The 27819-nt window shown below is 35.3% G+C and overlaps 4 protein-coding genes across 9 annotated transcripts; 2 read left to right on the top strand and 2 right to left on the bottom strand.

The window, feature by feature from the left end:
• Window positions 1-6: 6 nt before the first annotated feature.
• LOC105686578 (RNA-binding protein Pasilla) lies at window positions 7-11358 on the top strand. Of its 5 annotated transcripts, XM_048653028.1 has the most exons (7): window positions 7-335; window positions 1165-1182; window positions 3443-3589; window positions 4252-4418; window positions 7367-7718; window positions 8725-9179; window positions 9259-9436. In XM_048653028.1, exons 1-7 carry the CDS (start codon window positions 218-220, stop codon window positions 9310-9312), a joined length of 1311 nt encoding a protein of 436 aa, XP_048508985.1. In that variant the 5' UTR covers window positions 7-217; the 3' UTR covers window positions 9313-9436. The 5 variants fall into 5 exon arrangements, with proteins under 5 accessions (XP_048508985.1, XP_048508984.1, XP_048508983.1 ...); XM_048653027.1 differs by having other exon boundaries at window positions 4252-4409; window positions 8725-11358; XM_048653026.1 differs by having other exon boundaries at window positions 8725-11358.
• Window positions 11359-18486: 7128 nt separating this feature from the next.
• On the bottom strand, window positions 18487-23321 carry LOC105686472 (probable maleylacetoacetate isomerase 2). Its single transcript, XM_012401341.3, has 5 exons — window positions 23108-23321; window positions 22720-22771; window positions 22021-22169; window positions 21308-21512; window positions 18487-21142 (listed from the first exon to the last, which is right to left on the bottom strand). Exons 1-5 carry the CDS (start codon window positions 23123-23125, stop codon window positions 20913-20915), a joined length of 654 nt encoding a protein of 217 aa, XP_012256764.1. The 5' UTR covers window positions 23126-23321; the 3' UTR covers window positions 18487-20912.
• A 280-nt stretch (window positions 23322-23601) lies between these two features.
• LOC105686241 lies at window positions 23602-24650 on the top strand. Its single transcript, XM_012400882.3, has 3 exons — window positions 23602-23758; window positions 24163-24374; window positions 24482-24650. Exons 2-3 carry the CDS (start codon window positions 24164-24166, stop codon window positions 24637-24639), a joined length of 369 nt encoding a protein of 122 aa, XP_012256305.2. The 5' UTR covers window positions 23602-23758; window position 24163; the 3' UTR covers window positions 24640-24650.
• LOC105686239 (scaffold protein salvador-like) lies at window positions 24649-27147 on the bottom strand. Of its 2 annotated transcripts, none has more exons than XM_012400880.3 (7): window positions 26708-27147; window positions 26500-26573; window positions 26208-26335; window positions 25815-26048; window positions 25514-25729; window positions 25110-25415; window positions 24649-24985 (listed from the first exon to the last, which is right to left on the bottom strand). In XM_012400880.3, the coding sequence occupies exons 1-7, from the start codon at window positions 26796-26798 to the stop codon at window positions 24883-24885; spliced, it is 1152 nt and encodes a 383-aa protein (XP_012256303.1). In that variant the 5' UTR covers window positions 26799-27147; the 3' UTR covers window positions 24649-24882. The 2 variants fall into 2 exon arrangements, with proteins under 2 accessions (XP_012256303.1, XP_012256304.1); XM_012400881.3 differs by having other exon boundaries at window positions 26500-26620; window positions 26708-27145.
• Between the last annotated feature and the right edge of the window lie 672 nt (window positions 27148-27819).

Raw genomic sequence — 27819 nt, 5'->3', positions numbered from 1 at the left:
GAGGGAGCTGCGATCAGTTGCCAGTGAGACGCGTAGGTCGCGGCGACGTGGTGATTGTGTGCAGTTTGTTGTCCGTCTGTCGGGCTCGATTGTGTCGTCGCCTTCGCGGTCGACGTCGGTCGGTCGGTGCGGTCGGTCGATCGGTCCGTCATCGTCATCATCGTCGTCATCGTCGTCGTCGTTTGGTTCGTCGTGTGCGCGAAACAACGAAGTAAAGATGGCCGCTGACTCGGGAATGGAGACGTGTCCCTCCCCAGAAATTGCGGATTCAAGAAAACGGCCACTAGATTGCGACGTAGAAAATGGTGCTACTAAAAGGTCACACTACGGATCAGGTATTTCGATAACTATTACCTCGTAATAATACATTATTTCTATATCGTAGTAAACTAGATCCCCACCAGCGCACCCCGAACCATTTTGTCAGGCATTATTATTTGTCGTCGTCGCCCCCTTAACACGTCGGTGTGGCTGGTACCACGGTATTTATTTCTTTTTTTCATTTTTCGTGGACGACTGGAAATTTGAATGGTCCGGGGATTTGGCAGCGTCACCGGGACGTCGCGTAGTCGCATCACCTTTGTCAAATTCCTTTCGCTTCGCGCTCACCGCATCGGTGGCAAAGTTCGGATTTGGGAGATACCAACTGGTGGGCACGTCTCCTCGCTGTTACTGTCATGTAGAGTAAATGTCAGACGGAGTCTATGAGCTGCGAGTCGGTACTCGAACGGGGCCAGATTCGCGCACCGTTCCAAGCTCGCCAGTGTCCAGTGCAATTACATACTACTACCACGTCCTTCGTTTATCGTTTAGCGCAATTCTTGTTCTGTTATCGGGTCCCTCTCGTCCTCCAGTTCCGCCTGTTCCTCTCGTTCCTCCTACCCAATTCGTGTGATCGGTGATCCCCTGCGACGCCGCAATCTGACGTTAACTCCACATATTTTGAATTTGACGTTAGAACGTTTGCGTGGGCGACCTACTGACTCGTTGACGTTAATGGAGGACCGTGGCTCGGTTGCGGGCGATGCGCGTACTCGGTGACTTGGCAACTTTGCTACTTTGACAGGGATTATCGGGCGGCTGTTTTTATTGCGATTTTTAGTGATAATTGTGGCCGATTTATATCCGTCTTTAGCCTCGGTCCAATCATCCGGTATTTTGCAGACGAGATGTGGCATATTGGTGAGTTGTCAGGCCCCAACAACGAGGTCGTGGGTCAAGGTCAGAGAGTGTGCAGAGCTCACCGATGTGAACCTCTCCCATCTGTCAAACAGCTGTTTGCATTTATAGCTGGACCCCGCCAAGCTATGGGCCTTTAAATCCATGGGGTATCGGTTTTTATGCACCCATCGCCTTTTCGAAACATCTCACTAACTTTTTATTTATAATCCAACCTCCTATTCATCATTTCGCAATTATTCGGACGCGCCAACGACGCGTAACACCGACACTCACATCTTAACCGGTTTTAAAGGTTATTGCGTTAGTGTTTAAGCACACTCGAGAATTTTATTTTTTTATTTAATTTCTCGCGTCAGTTACGTGGCCCACTGCCTATGCTGTCGCTTTCTCATTTGCTTTTTATCCAGCGAAATTCAGTTTCCATTGATCGTCAGGTCAACATGTTCCGTACCTTGGGTCACAAGCATCATCTACACCTTCCTGTGTATGATCGAATACACATTGTTTGTTCATTATCACCTGACATTACAGAACTACATCCTGCAAAAATGTGAATCATATGCCACGAGTCAACAAAATATTACATAACGTTAGATCATGTATGTGTATATTCTTGTACAATCCATCGTTATTCCAATACATTCGTTCAAGTCTCATTCCATTTAATCAACTTCCATCTTTATCGTAAACCTTTTTGTATTGTGTTAAGTGGATTGTCACAAATCTGAAAAACTACAGATTCAGGAATATTGAACGTAAACAAAACTCACTATTTACTTTTTTGGTAGTTGCAATTAAACCATTATGTTTTTCCTTATTATTGTATTTTAGACGTATGGCAACCATTAGATATAGTCTGCGGAAATAAAATTCTTGAAATCAGCTTGTAACAACGCTAGATGAACATATGTGAATAATGAAAAATCTACAGAATTTTTTACTCTATATACTGACTTGAGTGCTGTAGAGCTGAATAGATTTAGTATGAGAATAAGAGCGAATAAACCAGTTCTGACCAGTTGGTTTATCACAAAAAAATCTCATGAGTTACTCAACATGTGATGCAATGGATATTAAAGTAATTGCAAAAGTAACATCTTTTCTTTAATTTATTCACATGACTTCACACTTTCCCTCATCCGATGATTTAGTAAAGGCAAAGTACAGATCATGTTTACCTAGGATCGTTAATCTTCTTATGTCTTGCACAGATGTCTCATTTGTTTGTCCTGTGACTTAGCGAACTGATCAGCACTTGATTTCAACCAGTTTGATTGTCGGAGTAACATTGACGATGACACAAATTGATATGTCTTGTTCATTGAATTTTACATTTTGCTTAGATCTCAAAGTAGTGAAGAATAGAGCAATGGTCATGAATTTTCAATTAGCGTGGTACGGATCTTGGCGATGTCGAACCTCTAGTGAGATAATTGTCGCATGACTACTGCAGTATCTCTGTAACTGCATGTTGAATATTATAAAAATATACGTATCAGCCCATAGTTATTTTAAATTGTTGCAGCAATCAATATCAAAAGTGATGAAGTAGGCGCATTCTAGGCTAAACATATTTAACGATTGCCTGACATGTTGCGCAAAATAATATGGATTGAGTCTTATGCCATGCGTTGTCAATTTTTTTTTGAAATTTAGTTTAGTTTTTCAAATACAGGATAGTGCAGTAGAGACTTCGAGTAGCTAAACTCGTTAGGCTCGGACTAATAGTTCTGAAACTATCTAATTGCTCGACATAATTGTGCTACTTGCTGATGGAATTCATATCTAATTCCTTAGCCTTGACTACATTAACATATACCAACAAACTCGGAGGCTTTTTCCTTCACTGGACAATTGTAATCCATGGCCATATGCAGTTATTTTTCATGTCACTCGACAACACGTGGGGCAACAGAAGCAAATTATCATCAGTCATGAAGGATCTAGTTTTAAATGGACTGTAAAATCTTCATTTAGAGAATCGTTTGCTCTTTATTCCTAATCAAGTGTCATACCTATAGAGTGATCGTTGTTGTCTGAAAAATGATGTCCAGTTTACCAGTAGCAGTTGTCAGAACGGTCCCACAAAATTTATTACGGAGGTAGCTTCTCAACTTGCGAGCTGATTATGCCCTGTTTTTGTGAAAGCTCTGTGTTATTAGTTGAGAATCTTGAGGCAGATACCTTGCTAGATCGCTGGCTCGACTAAAATGTAATAAACGAATTGGATAAACCTAACGTTAATTGAAATGCTTTTCAGGAGGAGATGGCACATACCATCTCAAGGTTTTGGTTCCTGGGGTGGCAGCCGGTGCAATTATTGGAAAGGGTGGTGAAACAATTGCCCAGTTACAAAAAGACACGGGTGCGCGTGTGAAAATGTCCAAGTCCCACGACTTTTACCCAGGTAAGAGGCGATCATCCTAGATAAATCAAAGTTCAAACCCATCGCCTAAACTCGTTTGAGGCCCTTTCAGCTTCCACCTCTTCACTACTCATCAGCTATGCCTATTACTTTCACTTTCACACAGATCTAGTGTTAAACGCTGTTTGACATAGATACATGTAATTATAAGTTGATTTATGTAGGTAGGTGTATATCTGCCTGGTCACGGAGCTTCAATTTATACTAATCAAAGATGTTTGATTGAATGATTTTTGAAGCAAGCTTTTTCAAGTTGATGCGTAACGCAAGTCAACCTAATCTAGGATTGTCAAAACTGTATGAACGATTTCAGCTGGGTTTGATCGAAATGGTTGTTTGCAAAGCCTAAATATTTATTATTCAATTTTAACAAGTAAACTTACATGTAGATATCAAAATACTACTCCAGCTATCAAGCAATTTGTCCGCCAAGTTTGGGCCTAGGTACTATGATCTTGTTCTCCTAATTGTGATTGATAACTTACAGCCAATTTATTGCTCCTCGGGAATTTATTAAATTGTATTCACTTGGTACTGTTAACAGACATACGTACACTAAATTTTAATGCATAAAACTTTCTAACACTTTTTTATTTTATAAATTAATAATGCATATGGTGTATTGATATTCAATTATTTTTCAGGAACAACAGAGAGAGTTTGCTTGATAACAGGCAACGTCGATGCTATTATGGCTGTGATGGATTTTATAATGGATAAGATCCGTGAAAAACCAGACCTCACATCAAAAACCACCGTTGACTTTGACTCTGGTAAAACGACAGCGGAGAGAGACAAGCAGGTATTAAATGTAATGATCACCATCATTTACATGTTCATATTCATAATTATAATTTTAATTTATGCTATAAGTGAATCGTAAAAAACTATTTGTTTGACACAATGGCCAAATTCAGTTCTTGCTCACAAATGTGGTACCTCATTGTCAGAGAAACAGAGATGTAATGATCCAGTTGAAATGAATTTTCTTTTTCTTGCACAAGCATTTTTTCTCTGATTTACAGCTATGTTCACTCACTCTTCCTTGTTTATCTTTCATATCTTTCCAATATTTTTTGGAAAATCATTGAAAACATTAAATATTAAAATGTTGAAATTCATCAATTCATTATTAAGTACGCATGCAATGAATAACAATGATAACAGTTGTGTCAATCACAATTCAATCGTCTTTTACGCAACTTATGGGAAAATCGAATGTGTTTCAAATGAGAAGGCTATCTGACTTGAGATTTCAACGCTGCACGCTTTTATCTTTCTCTATTTCCTCAATTATTTTTGATGTTTGGAAATGGTAGAACTATTAAATCTTATCTGGTATGGTATTGTGGTGTACATAGATACATAATACTTTATGTGAAGAAAATTTACTAACAATATTCTACATGTTTTGACCTTCTATTCGAGTAAGCAGCCATAACTGGGAAATTTGGTAATGACTTGGTACTGGTGACCATCAAAACGGATCTGATGATTTCAAAGTTTTACATTTTACAAAAAAACATATTTTCCAGGTCAACCAATAACAGTCTTTTCTAAATTATCTACTTTCATACATTTTTTGTTGAATTTCGAGTTAGACAACCTCCACAGAGTTGAAAACATTCCAAAAATATCACTAATGCAATATCCGATGACAGAGCAATAATTGAAAATAATTTGCTTGGTTATCATTGAATTTCTGAACTCAGAATATTTCAAAAATCAATTACGATTATATGGTGGGCTGAAATTTTCAATTTTGTTCACCATCGGATCTACATCAGTAGGTTTATATCAGTTTTCCACTAAAATGTGTTGGACTCTGAATCGAAAAGCCTTAGCCTTGGATTCTGAGATTTTCTTTAAGTTGAAAATACCGTCAAAAAAATCTAAGTGAGAAAATTCATCATGTATAATTTGTTCGTCATGCTGTTTCAGGTCTGATATTGGTATGGGCTATAAAATGAGATCTTTTCTCTAGGCTTTACCAAAGCTTCCATGAATGATAAAAATATTATCAAACATTAACAAGTTTAATCACCTCTCATAGTTAATCAGCTTTTGCATCCGATAATTCAGATACAAGAGTTCGACACGTTCTTTCTAAATAGAAATGATCACTCGATGACTTCGGACTTTTTGTATTAATCATACTTGCTCAGTAGTAAGCAATAACCTGTTACTTTCAAATCTGCATTAAGTCATTTCTGTGAAATCTTAATTCACTTTCGAGTCACATTCATATAGGCTCATACTCTGCGGTATGGTACACTTATACTGCAGACTTTAACAGATAAGGCATGGGGGAGGTCAGTGGGCGTCATGGCCTTTATCTTTACTGATCGTATCAAGAGTTACCATACTGATTATTGAAGCTTGAAACTATCGCCCAAATTAAAATGTGATCATTCTCTTTCCTAAAAGCCCTGAAGACATTTTTTACTTTCACACTCACAGATGCTTGTAAATTGTCAAAGCTTGAATTAATGTCATTGAATTCTTTAATCGATGATTAAAAACTCATTTGAATATTTGATCACTTATTTGAATATTTGATCACTTATTTTGTTATCGTTCATCAAAAGTTGTACTATCGGATTTTTTGTTAACTTTTTATCATTCTTGAAGAAAAGATAATTCTCAACAGTTGTTCATATTGTGTTCGTTTTGCATCGATTACGATTATGAGGCACGTTAATTCCTAGACTATTTTCAGAGTTAGCAAAGCTAATCAGAAGCACTATATAACGTTGACTCTGTGAAAGTTCCTTGAATATAAGATAATACGTATTGCCTCATTCAAACTAGTCGTAACACGTGAGTCACAAGCCGTTATTCTGCATGTGAGAACACCATTCAATGTATAGTCTAAACACATTTATATTCACACATAAGCACATATATCCGTGAGGACGTGTATCGTACTCACATTGATTTATCTCTCATACAACAAGTAAGTTCTACGCAGACTAAGAATATTAGTCAAATTAACCATTGGTTTGCATTTTTTTTCTTCTCTCATCACATTGTTAGATATTAAGAATATCATATAAATACATATCATCTAAATCAATTCTTTTATTCTCTCTATTCTTGTTGCAATCAAGCAGTCTAAGATACATGGCTGGATTCTAGCAGCATTAAAGTTACAGTATATGACTTTTGCTTGCTAGCAATGACCTAGTTAGCAAGTGCATGTATGGCTAATGATCCGAAACGTGACTCGTTGTGTCGCACTGTCTAACATCAACCGACACTGATCCACAGAAAATCAAGAGCTGTTACTTTTCCGTTCTTCTCATTAAAAAATTTAAAAAGAAAAGTCATGAGTTAAACACATTTCGGTATTTGTGACAAAATAACAAGTTCTCAAGACATCCAATTTAATTGTTGTAGATGGCGGGATTTGAAAGTAACTGAAATTTTAAATAGGATACATAATTTTAATATTAAGGGGTCAATCATGCTTTCAATTTAACGTAAGTGAATGTGTCAAATCTCGGACAATTGTATCAAAGGCAATAAAATATTGTCAACTTTTTTCACATGTTTGAATAGCTGAATAATGTTTAATTTTTTTCTATCAATTAAACTCCACAGCACGTTTGGACACTGATTTTTCAATCGTATCTATACTATTAATAGGCTGATTGATCCCAAACTGCATATTAGGATTTATTAACTAGCAGTTGTAATTATACTTATAATTTTTGAAGCGATTCGAACAATCGGTGACAATTTTTGTTTTTGTTCTAGGTAAAAATACTAGTGCCAAATAGCACCGCAGGTATGATAATAGGCAAGGCAGGAAACTATATAAAGCAGATAAAAGAAGAGTCAGGCTCTTATGTCCAAATAAGTCAAAAGGCTAAAGACTTGTCTCTTCAAGAACGATGCATAACTGTCATCGGGGAGAAAGAAAATAATCGTAATGCACTTATCATGATTTTGGCTAAAGTGGCAGATGATCCGCAGAGCGGAACGTGTTTAAACGTCAGTTATGCCGACGTTAGCGGCCCCGTAGCTAACTACAATCCAACCGGCAGTCCCTACGCTCAGGCACCAGCTGGAACACCGACATATACTTCTACAGCTAGTCTGAATACCGGTAAGTTTTATACATGTTTTACATCAAACCTTTCTCATAAATTGATGATATAGATCTATATTACCTAAAATCGTAGGGTGTTCAAGTAACAATAATTTGCAAGCTAAAATTAATAGCGACTCATATTCCTCGGATACTCAAATTTCCACGCCATGCAATATGATTCAATTTAAAGTTTGAACCAAACAGAAGGAGCTTGTTCAAAGAACTAATATGATACTAATACAACACCATTCACAAGTATTCAATAATTTTATAATTATAGCAAAAACGCAAGTCAGTGAAGTTATCAATTCGATCACTAAATTTATTCTACATTTATAATTTCAAGGATGTACAAATTTGTCATAATTGAAAGTTTCAAGCGTTCAAATAACGAATGGCTTGTTTTATTGCAGGATCAATTGGTGCGAACAGTTATACCAGTCCTATATTCTAGATGTGTTAGAACATATTGTTCTTGAAACATAACTATTTTAACGATACCTGATTTGTTTAATGGATCATTTTCTGTTCACACTTCAGTTAGAAACAAACGAGTATTCACATTCATAATTTTTTTTATCGAGCACATAAGCATGGTCACACACTTCTAATGAATCATTACTCCTACTCCTTGACATATCTGATGATTCTTTACCTATTAAGTTCTATTGTCAATTTACAAGCACATTGATCTTTTTGTAACTATATTGACACAATAATGGTAAACTGCTTATTTTTCGTTTGATTTGGCATAAAGATAGCTCAAATATCAGGTGTCATAAGCTAGTCTTTAATTTTTCAAAATATAAATGTGAAATGATCAAATGAAACACTAAATTTGGATTCAGAATTCGTCAATTCAGTAAAGGACGTTGGCAAATTTGAAATTGGAAAAATCGTTTCATTTAGAGGGGGCTGAAGGAAAAAAACAAGAAAAGAATGATGTAGAGTCAGTTGCATAGTTTATCACCACCTTTTGCATTTACCTTGACCCATATTATCACGCACATATTTCTTGCAGTGAGCCTTCTGAACGGCACTGGCCTAAGTCTAAATTTGAACTTAAGCGCAACTATGACAGCGGGTACAGTTCCAGTGACTACACAAGTACTGGAGCACGTAAAACTTACATTACGAAGTACGGGTTTCTCAGAGCCAGCTGCCACTGAAGCTTTCACCGCCATGGCTACTTTGGCAAAATATAATCTACTAACAATGAGCATAGGTATGCCGTCCAGTGTGAGTTATTTGGGAACCCCTATGGACAGTACAACGACCACCAATGGCTCTAATAATAACGGGGGAGTTTTCGGACCGATCGGCACAGTTCCTGCTCTTGGATCCACCTCACCTACACCACGAAATGCAATTGACAGATACGAGCCCTTTGATCCGTTCAGGCAAAATAATGCTGCAGCAAATGCGATTCCTCTGAACAACAATTCTTTTGGCTTAGGCACAAATCAGTTGTCACTTGTAAGTAAGAGTCCTACTCAGATAGACGCGAACAACAAGGAGACCAAGAAGGTCGATATAGAAATTGCTGAGGTTATAGTTGGAGCCATTTTGGGGCCCGGCGGTCGTTCTCTCATCGAGATCCAGCACCTGAGCGGAGCCAACATTCAAATATCAAAGAAGGGAATGTTTGCACCTGGAACAAGAAATCGTATTGTTACCATCACAGGTTTTCCTCATGCAATTGGCACCGCTCAGTACCTGATCGAACAACGAATCAGCGAAGAGGAAGCAAAACGAGCGCGTCATAACGCTATTGCCGGAATGATTCATTGATCATATTATATGCACTCAAGACACGCATCCCCATTATCGAAATCTGTTCCTCTATAGTTTAAACTATTCAGAGCAGCTCACTTTTTTCTTCTTTGATGATATGTATGTATATACATAGTATGTATATGTATTGACTCATCCACCCAAAACTATCTACCAACCGTTGTCACCTGTCGTCACTCCCCACATCACACATTACACACAGATTACGCGCACGCATCATCTCGCCTCTTCTCGTCTATCCATGCACTAATCACGGCTCGTTGACATTTATCTATCTTTAAGATTCTTACATTATAAATGTTATATAATACAAAATAATATAATATATGATATGGTATAATATATGTAAATATATATATTTATATATATATATATCTACATACCAGATATGAATGTATGTATATGTACATACATATATGATATAATATATTTAATATACATATATACATATGACTACTACAATTGTTCTGTGATACACCACGTTACGGGGCTTTGTCACATATATTACACTTACACTACATCACAGCCATATAGTTACACTTGGTAGTGTCGTTAGAGGAAATATTCACGAAGGCCATGATCGAGTTTCAGACGGTCAACCATACCCATATTCTTGTAGACATAGGAGCTGTCGTAAAGTTCCCTCTGTTATTAACAGATTGATCGAATCACTATTCAATGATCAAAACAAAACTTAGGATGCATTCATTATTTTATTGCATCAAATTTCAAGTATCTTCAAAATTCCAATCGTTAAAATTCATATAGAATATTCACGTTTCCATGATATCGCGTTAGTTTAAAGTTTTTCTGTCGTGTTATTCTCTTTTTTACTAATTCTCATGGTACTTTGTTGGTGAAACACGAATTACCCTGACGAGATCAAACGTTCGACCGTATAATTTTTGCCAAATTGGTACCGTCAAATAAGACAATAAAAGTTTTTCATCACCTGTTGTCGTACAGGAGCACAATACAAAAAAAAAATCTCTTCAGATTGCTGATTCCAATGTAACAATATGGATAAAAATATCAAAGCGAATTTTACAATTCTTCAATTGAAGCAATCACAGATTGCTGCTACTTTAGAAGTAGCATAATATTGGCGACCTACGTTTTGGTCTGATCATTCCTCGTTCCGAGGTATTAAACTGGTTAAATTACTCACTATCGACTGCTCTCTGATTTGCTACCCTATTGATGAAAGACAGACAAGCATCTCGAAGAGACAAACCAAGCAATTTGCTTCTCAAAATTTTCGTTGGTGTGTTGCAAACTTTGTATCAACGGTAAAATTAATTTTGAATAGAATTCACGTGGTACAGTTTACTTGATATTTTTGATAGAGATTTGTTGTTTCTGTGAAAAATAATTGTTGCATAATACATATTTGTACAGTTTCTTTTTGAAAATTCATGTTAAAACGAGCGAATATTCATTAATGTCAAAGGGTTTTTGTCCAATGAATATTACACTTTCCAAACTGACGATGATGACGATGATACTTGCCAATCAATATTATTCATTGTTGCGATATGAATAAGAATTATTCATATGCGCATAAAGAATAAATACATGTTATCCGATTCATGATCAACGTATTTGACAATGTTGGAAATTAGGCAAGGGTGACTTTAATCAAGTGGCAAATGATAGTCGGTAAATTAACATTGATGTGAAAAACGTTTACATTTCGATTATATTAATATAGATATGTACTAAAGTACAATTCATGGCTGTAGGCGCTGGCTCACTGCACTTTATGGTAATGACTTGTATATTTATAAATATTGCATACATTATGAATTATATTACATGTAACAGAGAAAAAGAGAAAGATAGCGAGCGAGAGAAAGAACGACAGAGAGCAAGAGATTTAATATTATGAAGAGGTTGATTTAGATTACTACACAAAGAGAATTCATATTAATAAAATTTGAATATGTATGTACACATGTATACAATAACAAATGTATATGTGTGTACGTATAAATATATATATATACAGAGAGGGAGAGAAAGAGAGAGAGAAAGAGAGAGCGATCGATGTGTGTGTACATATATATAACACGTACATGCACATACCTATATAATATATAAAAAAACAAACATAATATATATATATATTAAAGCTACGAGGATGATGATATTATAAATATTGTTGAAGAGGAAAAATATTTGCGTCCGTGAAGGAATGAGGAAAGAAGAAATTTTGTGTTTACACCCATTAATTATTATTATTATTATTATACTATGATGCGGATTCAAATTCATTGTGTCTTTCCAATAAGCGATCCACAAACAAGATTTAAATAATTATAAATCGTTAGGTTGTAGTTAGGTCAGTTTTTGAAACTAAATAGAACATCATAACTAATATGAGTTATTATGGCAGGTGATCACATTCGTTGTTAACGGCTTATACGCCAATCACACCAACCGAAGCATAATAAAATTCATCAAATCCTATCGCAGGATTTATCACTTTAGATTTATACTTGCCATAAATTGGCATTGGCATTGTCATCACATCACCACCCTCCCTTGACTAGCAGTAGAGCCATTTTTAAGATATGAATTGTCGGCAGACATGTTAAACCATAACAAATTACGTGATGTGGTATATCGACTTTGAAGTCCCGAGTCAAATTTTACAACATATCGGAGAAGAAATAGGTGAAAATGAATGATATTTCTTAACTGGCTCTCGATGATAAAACATGTTTGGCACCGCCAGTTTGTGTCTTTTGTGGCGCTGTGTTACTCTCTTGTTTAAACCTTTGTTTTGTACAGTTGGAGATATAATTCACTAACACATTGAGTATATTATATATAAACATAATATATGTGTATATATATTATATATATACATGAGAAAAATATATATATACGGCTAAGGTATATAATTACACAAGAGTTTTAGGATGTAGTTGCGTAGAATCATAGTTTCTTTAATCTCGTATTAAATGATCATCGCGGGTTCGACGAGTTAGTCAATAAAAATAAATAACAAATGAAAATGTCTATTAAATGGGTAAAATAAATATTATTCTCTCGCACGTGGCGACGTAGTGTAGCAATCAGGGAACCGTAGGAATTGCATCGACTCGCCTCAGATTTAACATAAGTACAATCGTTATAACGGTTATTTAAAATAAACACAATTTGCCATCTCATGTCAGTGGCAATAAGTGTTACATTACTTGGCTGTGTGTGCTAGGCTACATCATGATTCATGTTCGATCACCTATCACTCGACGCACGGGCTCGGTATTGACCTTTGCATCCAAAGTTGTAACGGAATGAAAAAAGAAAGAATTCTTAACGAATAGACAATTGAATAATCTATGCATACCTCATATTTGAATGTACTTTGTACTAGAAGAAAATTTCACAGCATTAAACTTCGCTCCAAATACCAAATCACACTAGTGCCATACCGACTTAATTGTTATGGTTCAAATCTCGCAGCTCTTGAAAAGGTGCAAGAAATGTTGGTCCGTTTGAAGAAAATTATATGTAACTTTTTACACACATTGTTTGTATAAATACATGTTATTCTCTCGTTTACGACGTTGTCGTCGGTTGTGAATCATGAAATAGTGAGCGCGGTGCGAGCGACCGAGACTTTACACGATATCTCATTTAATGTGAAAAATTTTTTTTGCTAATATATTACCGCTGTTTAACGCAACGTACTTTTTAGACTGTTCAAGGTATAGCACAGTTTTTTCAAAGTCGCGAGAAATAGGATGTGATTGTTGGTGACGAGAACGACTAATAGTGTGTCGCATTACGAGATGGAAGCTGTTTGACTAAAAGATAAATGAAATTTATGCTGCTTGAAATAGTTCATCCTCGGGTAGTTTGTACGTAGCCGCCCCGACCGCTTGATTCGCTATAAAGTTAAAGTTGATCTTGTTCATGTTTCATTGTAGCATCGATTCTACTAGTATATCGTCCAAGTACGAAGACGATAATGATTTTTCAAATTTCTCGCTTCGAGCATCTCTGCCTAAAATCAAAGGTTCATTTTCAACCGAAATCTGGCATTCTGACATACACGTGCAAAGTCCCATAGGATCAAAATGAAGTTATAAAAAACAAAATACAATGTGTATAATATTATGTATAGAAAGAGATCACAGAGGACTATATTATTATATTGAATTCCATTGATTGACAATAGAACAGATGAAAAACTGTTATATGTAGTACGAAAACGATAAGCACGATGAAAAATCAACTTAACTCTTAAGGTATCAATTGCACACGTGCGACCTCATACAAAATAATTACAAAAAAAAACAACAAAAAACAAATATATATACAAAAATCAAACAAACAAACAAAAAAATGATAAAAAATAACAAAAAATATAAAAATTACAAAAAAAAAAAAACAAACAAACAAACACTTTATTAGACACAAGAGTCGTTGTTACATTGTTGTACGTTACCCAGGCGCGTATATTTATAAATTATATATTATTAAAGCATATAAGAATACATTAATTGCATTCTGACGATGCAGAGAAAAAAAATAATGAAAAAAATTAAATTGAATAAGAGAATGAAATTGTAAACATTAGAATACTACTGTATTAATGAATTTATTATTGAATGATTCGTATTAATTGGTACAACATACGTCATTGGAATGTTTGGAAGGGTTTCAACTAAATTGTACGTAATGTTATTTCATTGGAAGTAAAAGAGATAGGTACTTCTAGATTGTTAATGTGGTAAACCGTATCAGGCAAACGAAAAAGCGTACGTACGGAGAAGATGAAACGAAAAAAAGGAAGAGAATTTCAAATTTAAATCACAAACGGAAGAAAAATAAAACAAAACAATCATTGGTTGAGATTGTCGTTATTGAGGTAGTAATAGCACATAGCAGCTCGGGGACAAAGAAAAAAAAAGAAAAAAAAAATATTAAGTACCTTGTTGAGTATAAGTAGTTCTATCGCTAAGTCACACATTATGAAAAATCATTCTCTCTCAAACACAACTACGTTCATGCATTGAAATCGAAAAAAGAATTAAAGAAATTAATTAATTAATTAATAATAACATTCGCACATCTCTACTACAAACTTCGGGAGGTTTAATGAAGAAGAAACAATAGAAGAAAAAATAACAAGAAAAGAAGAAATATGAAATGACATATTGTCACACCGTATGTCTCTGTTAAAATTTACATTGCACATTTTTGATCGAAAAAGCTTATCTGAATCATATTTCTGTGGCGTCGTTTAGCGCTTCATCTTATTATTGTTTGAAAACTACGTTCACTTTGTCTTTAGACTCGACCACGATTGAACACAGAATTGTGATTGTTAAATAAAAAATTGCTGGCTGCCCTTGTTATCCAGCCGGAAATAATGTTCTTCACTGATACACAGTAAGACCGAGTATTGTACAGCTTACATTCCTTTTGGCTATAATATTGTAATTTAAGAACCTGATATTGCGTGTCCCACATTACTTGAGTTACAATAACTACGATTCGCACCTCAAATACGTTGTACCACCTACACATAATTAAATAATATTCTAACGCCAAAAGTATTGACTATAGTTTCCAAATAACCGATATATTATGTTCTATTGATGCGGGCTATCATTTTTATTATATTAGTCATGTAATATTAGTTTCATAATTAACTTTTGCAGATTACGAGTAGAAGGAACATACATTTGCTCTTTTTGTTTTTAATTTTGCTTAGAAAAATCGAATATCAATATTAATAACCATTCTGACCCACCTCACACTTGTCAACTTGAGGAAGATTAACAAAAACTAAAAAATCTTACAAACCACTTTCTATCTTTTACCTCGTCAGAGAAGATCTATGTATACCTCAAACAAATACAAATTCAAAAGAGCCGAATAATTAGTAGTGAAAATGTAATTCTAAATCGAACAATTACATTACCTCATTTCTTCATTTATTTATTTAATTTTTTTTTTTTGCTTTTTTAATTTTTTTTTCCCCAACATTGTAATATGACATCAATCATGGACGATATCTTCACAATTCGCGAGAAAAAACATGCCTTATTTCGAGTAATTCATCGGTGAAAAGGATATATGTGTGTTGGTGGTATCATGGACATTTGAAAATCTTAGTTTAGCCGGAATGTCTTATAATTAAAAATATCTCAATTGACAAAAGGCATTCCATTCGTCGCAGATAATTTCCAGAACCTTTGATCGTGATGCTAGCTGGTACACATTTTTCTCTACCGATTCATTGAGTCATCAGTATCATTAGTTTGTTCGCCGTGTATTTTTCATTGCTTTCATCAAATTCACACAGAATTATATCCAAATACGCTTGGCACGTTATTAAACCTGCATACAGTCAAGCGAACAATGATACACATCATATTTTGTCTTTTACACAACGATGAAAGTTTTTAAAAACACAGTCATTTCAACAATTATATATACGCTATCATGGCAGCCTAAGATGTACTACAATCAGCGAGCATCATCCCTCCTATAATATCATAAGATATCCTGGCATAACTAAGACTGCTTTTAGAAAACAGAGCCCTCAACATACGCGCTATACGTGTCACGCAGCTGTTATACACGTACAGTTAATTTAAAAAAACAAAAAACAAAAAAAAAACAAAAAACAAAAAAAAAGTAATATAAATAAATAAATTTCTATTTGAATTAACTTGACAAACACACATCATGTTACACTTTAATATAATAATTCTTCAGACTTCCACCAATATATTAGAGTTCTATATACATACACCTTTTTTGGTGTGTTTGCCTGGGAACCACAATTGATGAAATTATCATTATTATTATTATTATTATTATTACTATCATCATTATTGTCATTATTACTATCATTATCATTACTGCAGCATATAATGCTACTGGAATATTATTCTACACCCTAGCCACATTAATTTGCATCAACAAATTGTTATTTTTTCATCACCAACTTATTCCATTCAATGTTAAATAATTATAAATAAACATAATATATTAACTATTTTCATTCATGAAAAGCATCGTTACCTGTACGACAAGTGATCATAAGAGCATAATAAACAATCGCTCATTAAATGCATTCTGTTGTTATTCATTTCACTACCCGACCACCATCCATCCAGCTGTCCATCGATGCTATATCATACGCAGATCATTAATTTCATTTTATACATCGTTTAGATAGAAAAAATTTATCATAGTCGTTGCAATAATATGTATTTTCTTTTCATTTTTTTTTTCTACTTTTTTATGCGTAGTATAAAATTCACTATTCACAGCGGAGCGATAAAAAGGAACAGAAAGAAAAAAGAAATAAGAGAGGAAAACAAAATATTTGTCACAAATGACAGTATTACTACTGCCACTTATAATTAGCAGTAAGAAAAAAATAATCAAACATTTCTTCATCAATCTATTGGTTTTTTTTTTTTAAATATATATCTATGTATGTATTTTTGATTTTGTTTTTTATGTTTTGACAGCGACGATTTCGTCGTGAATTCCATGATACTGAATTCATTGATAATATTATTAAGCTTGGTTTGCAATTGTAAAACACTATTTGTAATTATAGCGATAATTGGTAACGATAGATTGTGTACGATTAATGAAAGATATTATAATGAACATAACTAGATTTAATTCCTGACTTACCGTAAAAGATACGAAATGAAAACAAATTTGTACAAAGGCATAATCCATTCGAAAATAATGAAAATATTTCTAAAATTGCTTGTGTGCAATCGAAAATTTTGCTCAAGAAATAAGAGAATAAAAAACTTAATTATATGAATAATTTTAAATTCATTAACGTTTAATTAAATAAGCATTTTTTGCGAACTACCTACTCGTTCATCATCAATCGTTTGAATCATGTAACGAAGAATGGGGGTTACCATCTTCGGTTATAGATTTGAGAAAATTCTCTTCAAACAATATTGTTTGTAAATAACAAAAAACGAAAATACATCAATCCTCACATTTTTTTATGAATATTGCATTAAATTTGGTAAAAAAACTCGTAAAGTACTGCGGGTCGATCTTGCGAAAAATTATTTTTTGTTCAAATTATATAGTCTGAGAAAATTTTCAGGTAAAAAAAATTTGTTTTGCAAGATCACCCTGCAGCGTTCTCTTTGAAACGCTTAAATTCCCGTCTGAAAAAAGGATCGAAAAATTAATATAACTGATGAAATTTGGTATAGATGTTATTTCGTGACCTGAGAATTAAAACTCAAATAGGACACCGATGTGATCATGAAGTGAAGATTGTTTAAAGAATGAAAATTTCCAGTTGGCTCATATGTCCTATTTTATAAGAGCGTTGAAGTAATTTTAGCACCTCCATTAATCTTAATATACTTGAATAATTCCATTCGCGTTACTTCAATGTAATCATTACATCATTCAGATGTGTATAACATACGCAAAATATTCATCTACCTTCTCGTATTTTACTAGTCAGTAGATAAGCGAATATATTTTTTTATAAAATCTGCAGAATATAAGCTCGACATTGTTGTACGTGTCGTATATAATTGAGCGTAATTATCACAAAAAACGAACTAATCTTATACCACAATTGATACGCTCGATAGAAAAAGTGTGAGTAAAAGAAAAATAGTAAAAGAAAAAAAAAAAAATTATCTGAAAATGAAATAAATGACATAATTTGTGTTTGAAAAATTTAATCGTGACTATCCTATTTATTTATTGTACTCGAAAATAACTCACCAGACTTTTTGACATCTGCCCTCCCCGCATGTGTGTCAACTTAAAATCAAAGAAATCATGTGCCACAGAAAAATCAGTAAAATCATTACACATCATTTATGTGCGTGTATATACTCACTAGCAACTTTCCTTTCTTTCTTCGTGCGATATCGTTGAGTCAAATATTTCTTCACTGAATTACCTCCCTAAACGACAACGGGTTGATGGAATTTGGTTTTGAGTATTCGACTTCTTTGGCCTACTATGACACAGAATTTTTTTTTATTCTCTATAAGCATTAAACGTACATGATCATTTTTTCACTTATAAAATATCTATGTTTATCGTCATATTGTATGTATATTTTTTTTCTTCATTATTCTTTTTTTTTTCCTCTTGTTTGTAGCATTTTGAGAATCACTACTATTATTATACAGGCTTACTTTTTCTCAACTAATCATTTTTTCATACCTTGTTTCACAATGTCTCGAGGTGTAATTTACGATCCTAAATTACCTAAAGCAATTATAAAAACAATGTTATATTCATTAACACTGTGTTTACTATCTTAACTGGCTACGTTAAGCCCGGACTCTTATTTATAGTAGCTATTAATGATCTGCCATTGCAATTCTTTGTCACATAAATTATGAATCAATATGAGTAAAAGTCTAATTGAATAATTAAAACGTTAATTCTACCGATGCTACCGTTATCGTACAGACAGAAAAAGTAACATCGTGTTTCAATGGCTGCTAATCGCTGATAGAGTGGGGACCTTTTTCTGTTAAAATGAATATAAACGACGGTGATTTGTTATTTTACGAATAATCAAAAAGTTCGGGGAAGCGTAGCCCGCCTCGGCTGTATTAAGGAAACGATCATTCTTTGTTTTGAAAAATACGTATTTCAACTAATTTGAAACATAGTTCGTACACGATAAGAACATTATCACGTCGCCAAGCTGTTGGTTTAGATTTCATCGAACCGGCTGGGTCGAGGAATAAGGAAAAGTTGATGGGTGCCATAATTCTACGAAAACAAAGGTAAATTATAGCGAACTGGTTCAGAAGCATGCCGATTGATGAATCAGGCATATAAGATAAAAAAAAAAGTTACTTACGGTGAAAAATGAATGGTCTTTAAAAATAATTGCGACTATATAATCGGAGCTAATGATCCGTAAGTCAATCATGCAAAACATATTTTTGTGCTCTGTACCATAGTGTGCTCAGAATTGAATACGAGGAAAATTTGAAAGTAAACTTGAACGGGGTTTCGAAACGAAATTTCAGGGACTTGCTTGAATAGGGAAGATTAAAAAAGTCTCCGTGTTCGGGACTTCTTCATTTATGGAAATAAAAGGTGCGATGAGAGGAGCAACGTAATCGCTGCGTGCGCGGTGACAAAGGGGATGCTTTTTTTTTTTTTTTTGAAGCATTAAATTAATCGTCCAAAGTTGAGCACACTAAAAACATACCTTTCAGGCTAAGGAATGCATTAAATGCTTATGATATACGAAATTAGTATCACGTCGATATCGCATAATGTGTACTCATAATTCTAAGTTCAGCGGTACGTTTGAGAACGAAGTCTAGTAGATGCGGAGAAATGAAAGGTACCTAAGATGGATGGCTAGACAGGAAGATGTTTTGTACTTTTCATTCCTCGGATATCAGAGTGTGAATTGAGCACAGTAGGTTTATACAATGTTAATCATTACCTATTTAATTTTTATATATTGTGTAAAGTTAACGCCTTATACATATTCTGAGGTATAAGGATCGATCTGACTTTTTATATTTTTTTTAAAATACAGAATCTATCTGTAATAATATACCGATACACATTGCCTTTTTTCTTAGGGTAAATTATGATTTCTTTTTTCATTTCTTTTCCATTTTTTGTGTTTCTTTTGCCGATAGTAGGCAAACTTAAATAAGAAAATGATATTATTTCAAGTATAAAAAGTAAACTTTTGATTTCAAGCAACAAAACCTATTCTCAATAGGTTGATAAATTTTCACAAAATATTCTGCAAATATCATACATTGACAAAGTTTCATTAATTTTGATTAATAAAATAAAAGTGTGACAAACAAAACGAAATTAAATGAATAGGCCAACATGTATTAATATCTATCCAAGTACAACAATGGTGAAGTAGTCAGCAGCAGTAATTCGTAACTCAGAGGAGCAAAAATTCAAGTTTCAGAATTCTTATCGGAATTCTTCTTGGTACTATTCGTTTCGTCGTAATGGATCACTCCAATTCTTCACTATTCACCATTTTTGTACTCAAGCATAGCTGCCAAGTGGTAAAATGTAATCAGTTTTTAAAAATTTTAATCATTTCGAAAGAACAGCCAATCGTTGTTCTAATAATAAAATATTGTAACTTTGAAATACTCGGCATGTATAATAATTTATGCTTTTCGGGCAGACATATAAAAAATCAACTGCTTCGATGCGAAGAAGTTTTATCGATCGAAAAAACCTACAGCGATGAATTGGTGGCAAATAAAAGCTGGACCAATAAATCGGACCTATTTACAATTAATACTCGTCCAAAAATACCCTGTTTTTACATTTTACCACTATCGAGCTATCGTTTATTTGACCACCACCCTTCGATCTTCACTTATTTTAGAAGAGAAAGAGAGTGGTCTGCCTTGCTTGCTACTTGGTCGCTTCCGGCGGACAATCGGGCTGGTTATTGGGATGAGCAGCGGTGAACGCTGGATGATTTTCAAGATGGCGATCTACCCTCAGAATTGTGGGGAATGGCCTCAAGTCGACATGAAACCTCCGGGCACTGAATATTTGTGGAACCAAACAGCAGTCTGCCAGCGTGATATCGTCCCCCACACAATATTTACCCGCGCTTGACGACAGCAGTTTTTCCACAGCTATGAAATGTTACGGAGCATTTTATCATAATCCCAATCAAGAGTCTATGAAGATAATTATTCATTTTATCTGATTCAAATGAGCTTCGGTTACTGATGAGTGGGAGTATTGCGATAAATGATCTGAAATTTTTTTCGGTGGTGAGATTTTAATTTATTTGATACCTGTAAATCCACGAGTTATCCAATGTTGTGCCCATTCCTTTTTGCGTTCTTCACCTACGTAGATTAATACCACTAAATTTTGGAGCGGCTGAATACCACTGGCAATAACATCGCATATTTCCCTGACTCTGGCTCGTTTCACAGGATCTGCAGGCATTAATGGTCGGTGTGGCCTTGTTTCCTCGAGGTATTGTAGAATGTTTAACTGTAACATTAAATTTTTTCCAGAAAATGAAAAGATAATCAATAATTCCAATTACCGATTCAATGACAACGTGTTCATATTGAAATATCAATTGCACATGCGATCCAAGAAATTGTGGCGAGGTATCAAAATTGAATTGGATGCAAAATCTGAACTTATCCAAAGCAATAGATGGTTAAATATTTATAAGTAATCGTTGATAACTATCTGATTTTCCACCTTTGCCATTTAAAATTCCATCTTATTAATGCAAGGAATGTTTATCACTTATAACGTATGCAAATTTATGTTAAGAATAAACCTGTATTAACATGGCATCATAATAGAGTGAGCCAAACGAGTCTGTTTCTTGTCAGGATTGGTTAAAGAATTTTGGAAAAATTAGCGATTAGATGATTCTTACACATTCTATGTCACGTATTAGGATCAGCATTCCGTTTGCAATTTTCTCACTCAGGTCGAAAAATAAAGTTATAATGCTCATTCCAATCATTCTGATTTGACTTACCGACTCGATCAGCGTGTGATTGTCAATGTGAAGTGCCGGAACTTGTTCCATAGGATTGACTTCACGGAATTCATTGCAATGCTGCTCTCCACCACCTTTGACCAGACTTATCGGCTTGATTTCATATGGTATCTCTTTCAAATTAAGAGCTGCCAAAAGAAGAAAGAACAAATATAATTTCAATACGAGTGCTGCGTGCGTTTGATCGAATTTCAATTGTATCTCTGACATGAAATCAAATGTAATTGAGTCCTTAATTTACAAAAATCGACGTGTATGTCACCCTGTACTTTTTAACATTTGGAGAGAAGAAATAAGAGATTACCTCTAATAAAGGTTAATGTATTAAATAATTTAATCCTATCAAAAAATGTAATCAATGTAACGGAAATCAATAAGTTATGAGCACTCTGTTGCAACAAATACAAAAACCCTGTGACAACTACAAATAATTGCAGTTGTGTTACCGAGTCAAATAATTTTATGTAATACCTTCATTGATTTACATGGCAGTGATCATTGTCAATCGTGCAGATCTTTGTACATTTACATAAGGCATTATTTGTAAGTGAGCATATAATCAAACATAGATAACATAGATAACAAGACTGAAAGTTATCGCTGAGAGCAACGAAGTGCCAATAGATTGTAACTGAAATTCGATGAAAACTATGAATATGTAAAAAATTGAATACACACCAATTCTCACCCTCCAGGAACAAGAACTCCGCCAATAGGAGTAAAGAACTGGCTGTAATAAAATTTCCAATTAAATGAAAGCAGTAAGTATGAATGCCTAAGCAATTTGTTTACCTAGCATCATCGCCTAGGTGTTTATGAATCCTTCAATCTTCAAGGCTATAAAACCAGCACATTCGGTGGAAGCAAGTAGTATTATTGAGATAAACAAGTGTAGGCTATGCTATTGATTTAAAAATCAATGTGTATTTGAATGACGTGAGGTGAAAAGTAGCGAGTTATGATGTTAGTGATAATTGACAAGTGGATGCGATGACGAATGAATGAAGGGGTTGATTGTTCGGAATTGAAAAACATTTAACGACTGAATAGATTATATCTCACTCACCTTTCCCATTACGGACATCTCGAAGATTTTGCTACTACCGTAGCTACGGCTCTCCCTGCCTAATTACACCGGTTGAGATGGAGTGGCGAATTTCCGATTAAACAAGAATATTCGGAACCTGTTCGACGCGCGAAATCGCTTCTCCTTTTATTCGATTGCCAACCCCTCTCTACTCGTCGCCGACGAGATCCCCACAGAACCGCGTTTTCGCGACGAGGTCGGAAGAGCCAATTGGATGTCTGCAAAAAAATAGATAACAGTATCGTAACATATTGCAATTGGACCACGTCTTACTCAGGTAATTGCCACGAATTTCATAATTTCAATCGCTGTATTGTCTCAGAATGAGAAAAATAAAAAATCACCGCTTTAGAGTATCGTGATACCTAAGAAAGATTTTTCGCAACATGTAAAAAGGAAAAGGTATACCAATAGAAAAAAATCTACCATATCAATCTACTTTGTAAAGAGACCACAAAATCGAATGGTTGACACGATCCTGCAAAATTACGTTGTTACTGGCCCTCTAACTCCTTCAGTTTGTATTAATCGAAATGATGGCGGCGTGACAACTGAAAATTAAAAGTGAATGGTGAGGGAGCAGGAGTTACTCACACTATCAATGAATTTGTGAATACACAAAACTTTCAGGTAAATAATGAAAACAAAATTTGACAGACTTTCATCTCGAACTATCCATTAAATGAATACCCCGTGTATTGCTGTAATATATTCTGTAGCTTTATGTTAACCTGAGTACTTTGCACTTTTTCACACTAGAGAATGATCTACAATCATCATTTAAGTTGATATTATTGAGTTGACAGCGTACCTTGTTGTTTCTGAAAGACATGATAGATATTTTCGCATCACTGTCATTTGGAAAATTTTATTTATAATGTAAATCTCAGTATCAACATTAGAAAACAACTTCCACCCCGCATAAGAAGATCGAATGACTTACCTTACATAATAAAAATTGATAGTCAACCAATATGCGTCCATTTATTATCCCAATCACAATGTGGCATAATATGCTCTTTTGAGTATTTTAGGATGTTTCAGATACAATGGCTGCGAAGGCTTATTCGGAGAAGAACGATGCCGATCCCAGTCAAAAAGGCAACTGATTGGAAACGCCGTTTGTCTATATTCTATGCCATTTCTGCATGGCATGCGTTTGGCTTGGTTATATACATGTGCTACACGGGTCACGCAGACTGGATGAAATCAGGTGGCTACAGAACTGAAGAGGATCTGCCACCTGGTAATTTGACAGATGTTTTTATGACCCAGGCCTTATGTGGTTCTATGCAAATCTGAAATGATGTATGTACAAAGCGATTATACATGCTATTTTTATGTTTTTTCCAGCACGAAATTACGCACGTATCCTTGGATTTCAGAATGCCAAAGTTTTACAAATTTCTGGTTTCACTGTAAAAGGAACTTACGAAATCAAGCCGGACGACTCTGTTAAAGACAACGAGCCCACAGAAATGATTGTTGAGGATGCAGAGATGGTAGCCTAAGTTGAATAATTTCATGTCAAATGATGTGATTCATACTTAATACTTCGGTTTTTACATTGTAAAATAGACGTGATAAAATACATTATTTCACAAAATTATCATACAAAAAAATAGTGGTCAGTCGTGTTACTGAGCATCTAAGGCACTATTTGTATGTAACAACCCCATCTGAGGAACTTCGTTTCAGTCAGCCATAGATATTAATCAAGTTTTCACTATCATTCATTTTTATGCATGTCACGTCTATGGTAGGGATCGACGCAAAGCAACTGCTCCTGCAGTCGATGCTTCAGATTCAGGATTCAATTCCTTTAATCTCTGTTCCATCTCGCACAGCAAAGCCGATCTGAAAGTATTGCTCAAACGCATGAATAGGAACTCAAATACGCGACAGAAACAAAGGGAAATTCACATTATCGGTATTATGTTAATGCGAGGAAAGAGGACCTTTAGTAGAGCAAAAAACTGACCTGTACTCCTCGTAGCGCATCACAACTTCCTCTAGTTCTTGTTTGTAAAGTCTGGTGAGCATAGCATTGAAACAATCTAGTTCTGGAAGACGGAAAAGCTCCCAACGTAATTTCCGGTCTAAAGCGACGGAAGCTCGGCTGTACACGTACAGCCAATGTGGGATTTCTTCATTGAGGTAGGGATTCGCTGGGACTAAGACGCTGTGGGAGTGGAAATGGGTATGCCTTGGAGGTGAAACTACTCGAACGGCTTGCATTTCCAGGGGGTAACAGGGGTGTTCGTACTGCGCTTGTCTTGTAATGTGACTGAAAATAAAGAATCATAGGCACCGTGATGAATTCACGCATTGAATGGAGAAATTTTTTACTGCCGCAAAATAATGAAACAAATTACGGACACTTACTTCACATAATATACTCCGTACTCTGGGGATTCTATTCTCTCCCAGCCCGTCGGTAAGCCCTCTTTTTCAAGTGGATGGGACCAATGTGTAGTTTTTGTGTTGTGATCGATGTAGTATTTTCTACCACGTAGCGTGAAGTCAACCGACCATCCTGGTGGAAGAGGCAACTCTTCCGGCTGTTCCCCTCTAGAACTTGACCTCTCTGAATGGCTCCTTCTGTATAATTATAAATATTACAGCGCTTCTACAAATACTGCAATATCATAGGGATATTGGCAAATTAGGCACGTGTATATCTTACCCAGAATTTTGACGGTATGGAGTTTGATTATAGTCTTCATACCCAAGATCGATCTCAGAAGGTAAGTAGGGCAACTGGGGTGTTTGAATTCTGTCTAAGTGATATTCAGAGCCAGCATACTGGTTAACATACGTATGTGATATAGCTGGAGAAAGTCCTGGATGATACATAGGGGTCGGGGTGCGTGAAGTTGTCCCATCGCTTGAACCAGAGGTAACGGATAGACTGGCAAATCTACGAACATTGTGACAATGTATTGAAAATTTGGTGCACTGTGATCTTTCATTCTGCAATACAAGTATTCTAACTTGTTTGTCTCGAGTTTGAGATAACAAAAACTAGTTGAATACAGAAAATTGCTATAGGGGTATTTTTAGGCCAGAGCAAACTAACCGCTGAGCCAAGTCTGGGACAGAGCTGTTGGGCGTATACTTTCCCTCGTGGCTCCCTAATCCAACGGCACTCATAGTTGTTTTTGTATTACCAAATTTTTGGACCATACTGGGCTGTTGGACAACGGGCTGCAACCACCAGATAGCATAATTTTAGTAATACATTGTTTTTTGCATTCCTCGCTTGTCTAGTCTTTCTAGCTCTTGAACATCATAGTAATGAAACTATTTGAGGTGCTTGACAATCAAATTTTCATGCATTTGATGTGACAGTATTGAAAAAAAATTCTCACCATGGACGGGGCTATTGTGGATTGATTGCGTCTTCTTGCCCTTCGCATCGGTTCTGTTGTCCAAACGTTAATTACTGCACAATGAAGTGAATGATAGCAGAAATTATTGTACAGCTGTTTACTGTGACAATTTAATGATTTGAATGTTCATGATTATTGGTCTATTTTGAAGTGTAGCTGGTGAAGAAGGAGCTAAGGTGATACTTACTAGGCATTTCTGGGGGTGTTTCTTTTTTGACATATTTGCCAACGACGCCTTCCTTAATTGTTCGCAAGTCTTTGTTCTTTCGCGAGAGCATTTTTAATAATAATCTTCGTTGCTCCGTCAAAATGACATGAAAATAGTTCACGTTGACATTTGATTTTTCAAGTATGTCATTCCTATATTTGGATGATCGATTGTGCTTAGTTTCGGGATCTGATAATTCACGAATACTTCGAATTCGGACAGAGTTCTTAACATTCTGCCGTTCCTACGATGTTTACAAAATCAATGATCTCCAATTGTTGTCAAAAATTATCTTGTTTTCACTCGTATGTCAAATGACTGATGTCAAATCTTCGACCGACGTCCATTTTCAGAAGTCAACCATCTTGCATCGATTGGCATTCTCGATTTATAGCGCGGTGCTCTTTAATTCACGCGTTGACTGGCGTCTGCATTTGAATTTTGACATTCTGCACTTCACGTGTACTTGATTACTAGTAGGCTAGAAAATTATTATAATTAGTATCATGTCAGTGTGTTTGTTGAAGATTTTTTACTTTATAGAAATCATAAATAAACTTTTGATTAATTTTTCAATCACCACATCTCTCCTGCCCGTGGAGGCGTCTTATGATATGCAATTCAAGTTACACCATCCCAGATTTATTTCTAATTTTTTTCAATTTTTTTCCAAATTTTTTGAATTTAAAAAATTATTTTTTATTTGTGCCGCCCCTGAGTGAATCGGGCCCTTGAAATTAATTGTACGGCCCTATTTTGAACCCCCGCCATTTTCTTCAAGCTCCGCCCACCGCGAGTACAGCTAGCGCTATGTGGCGGAATTTCGGTGAACTAAGACCCAGAAAACCACAGGGGGTAGCTGGAAAAGTATTGACCCGCGATGGGCCCGGCGATCTGCTCGCCGATGGATGGGTCAATACTTTTCCGGCTACCCCCTGTGGTTTTCTGGGTCTTAGTTCACCGAAATTCCGCCACATAGCGCTAGCTGTACTCGCGGTGGGCGGAGCTTGAAGAAAATGGCGGGGGTTCAAAATAGGGCCGTACAATTAATTTCAAGGGCCCGATTCACTCAGGGGCGGCACAAATAAAAA

This window comes from Athalia rosae, chromosome 3, assembly GCF_917208135.1.
Source record: "Athalia rosae chromosome 3, iyAthRosa1.1, whole genome shotgun sequence".
NCBI lineage: Eukaryota > Metazoa > Arthropoda > Insecta > Hymenoptera > Athaliidae > Athalia > Athalia rosae.
Note: the sequence above shows the minus strand (reverse complement) of the source record. Positions and strands in the feature narration are given on the sequence as shown.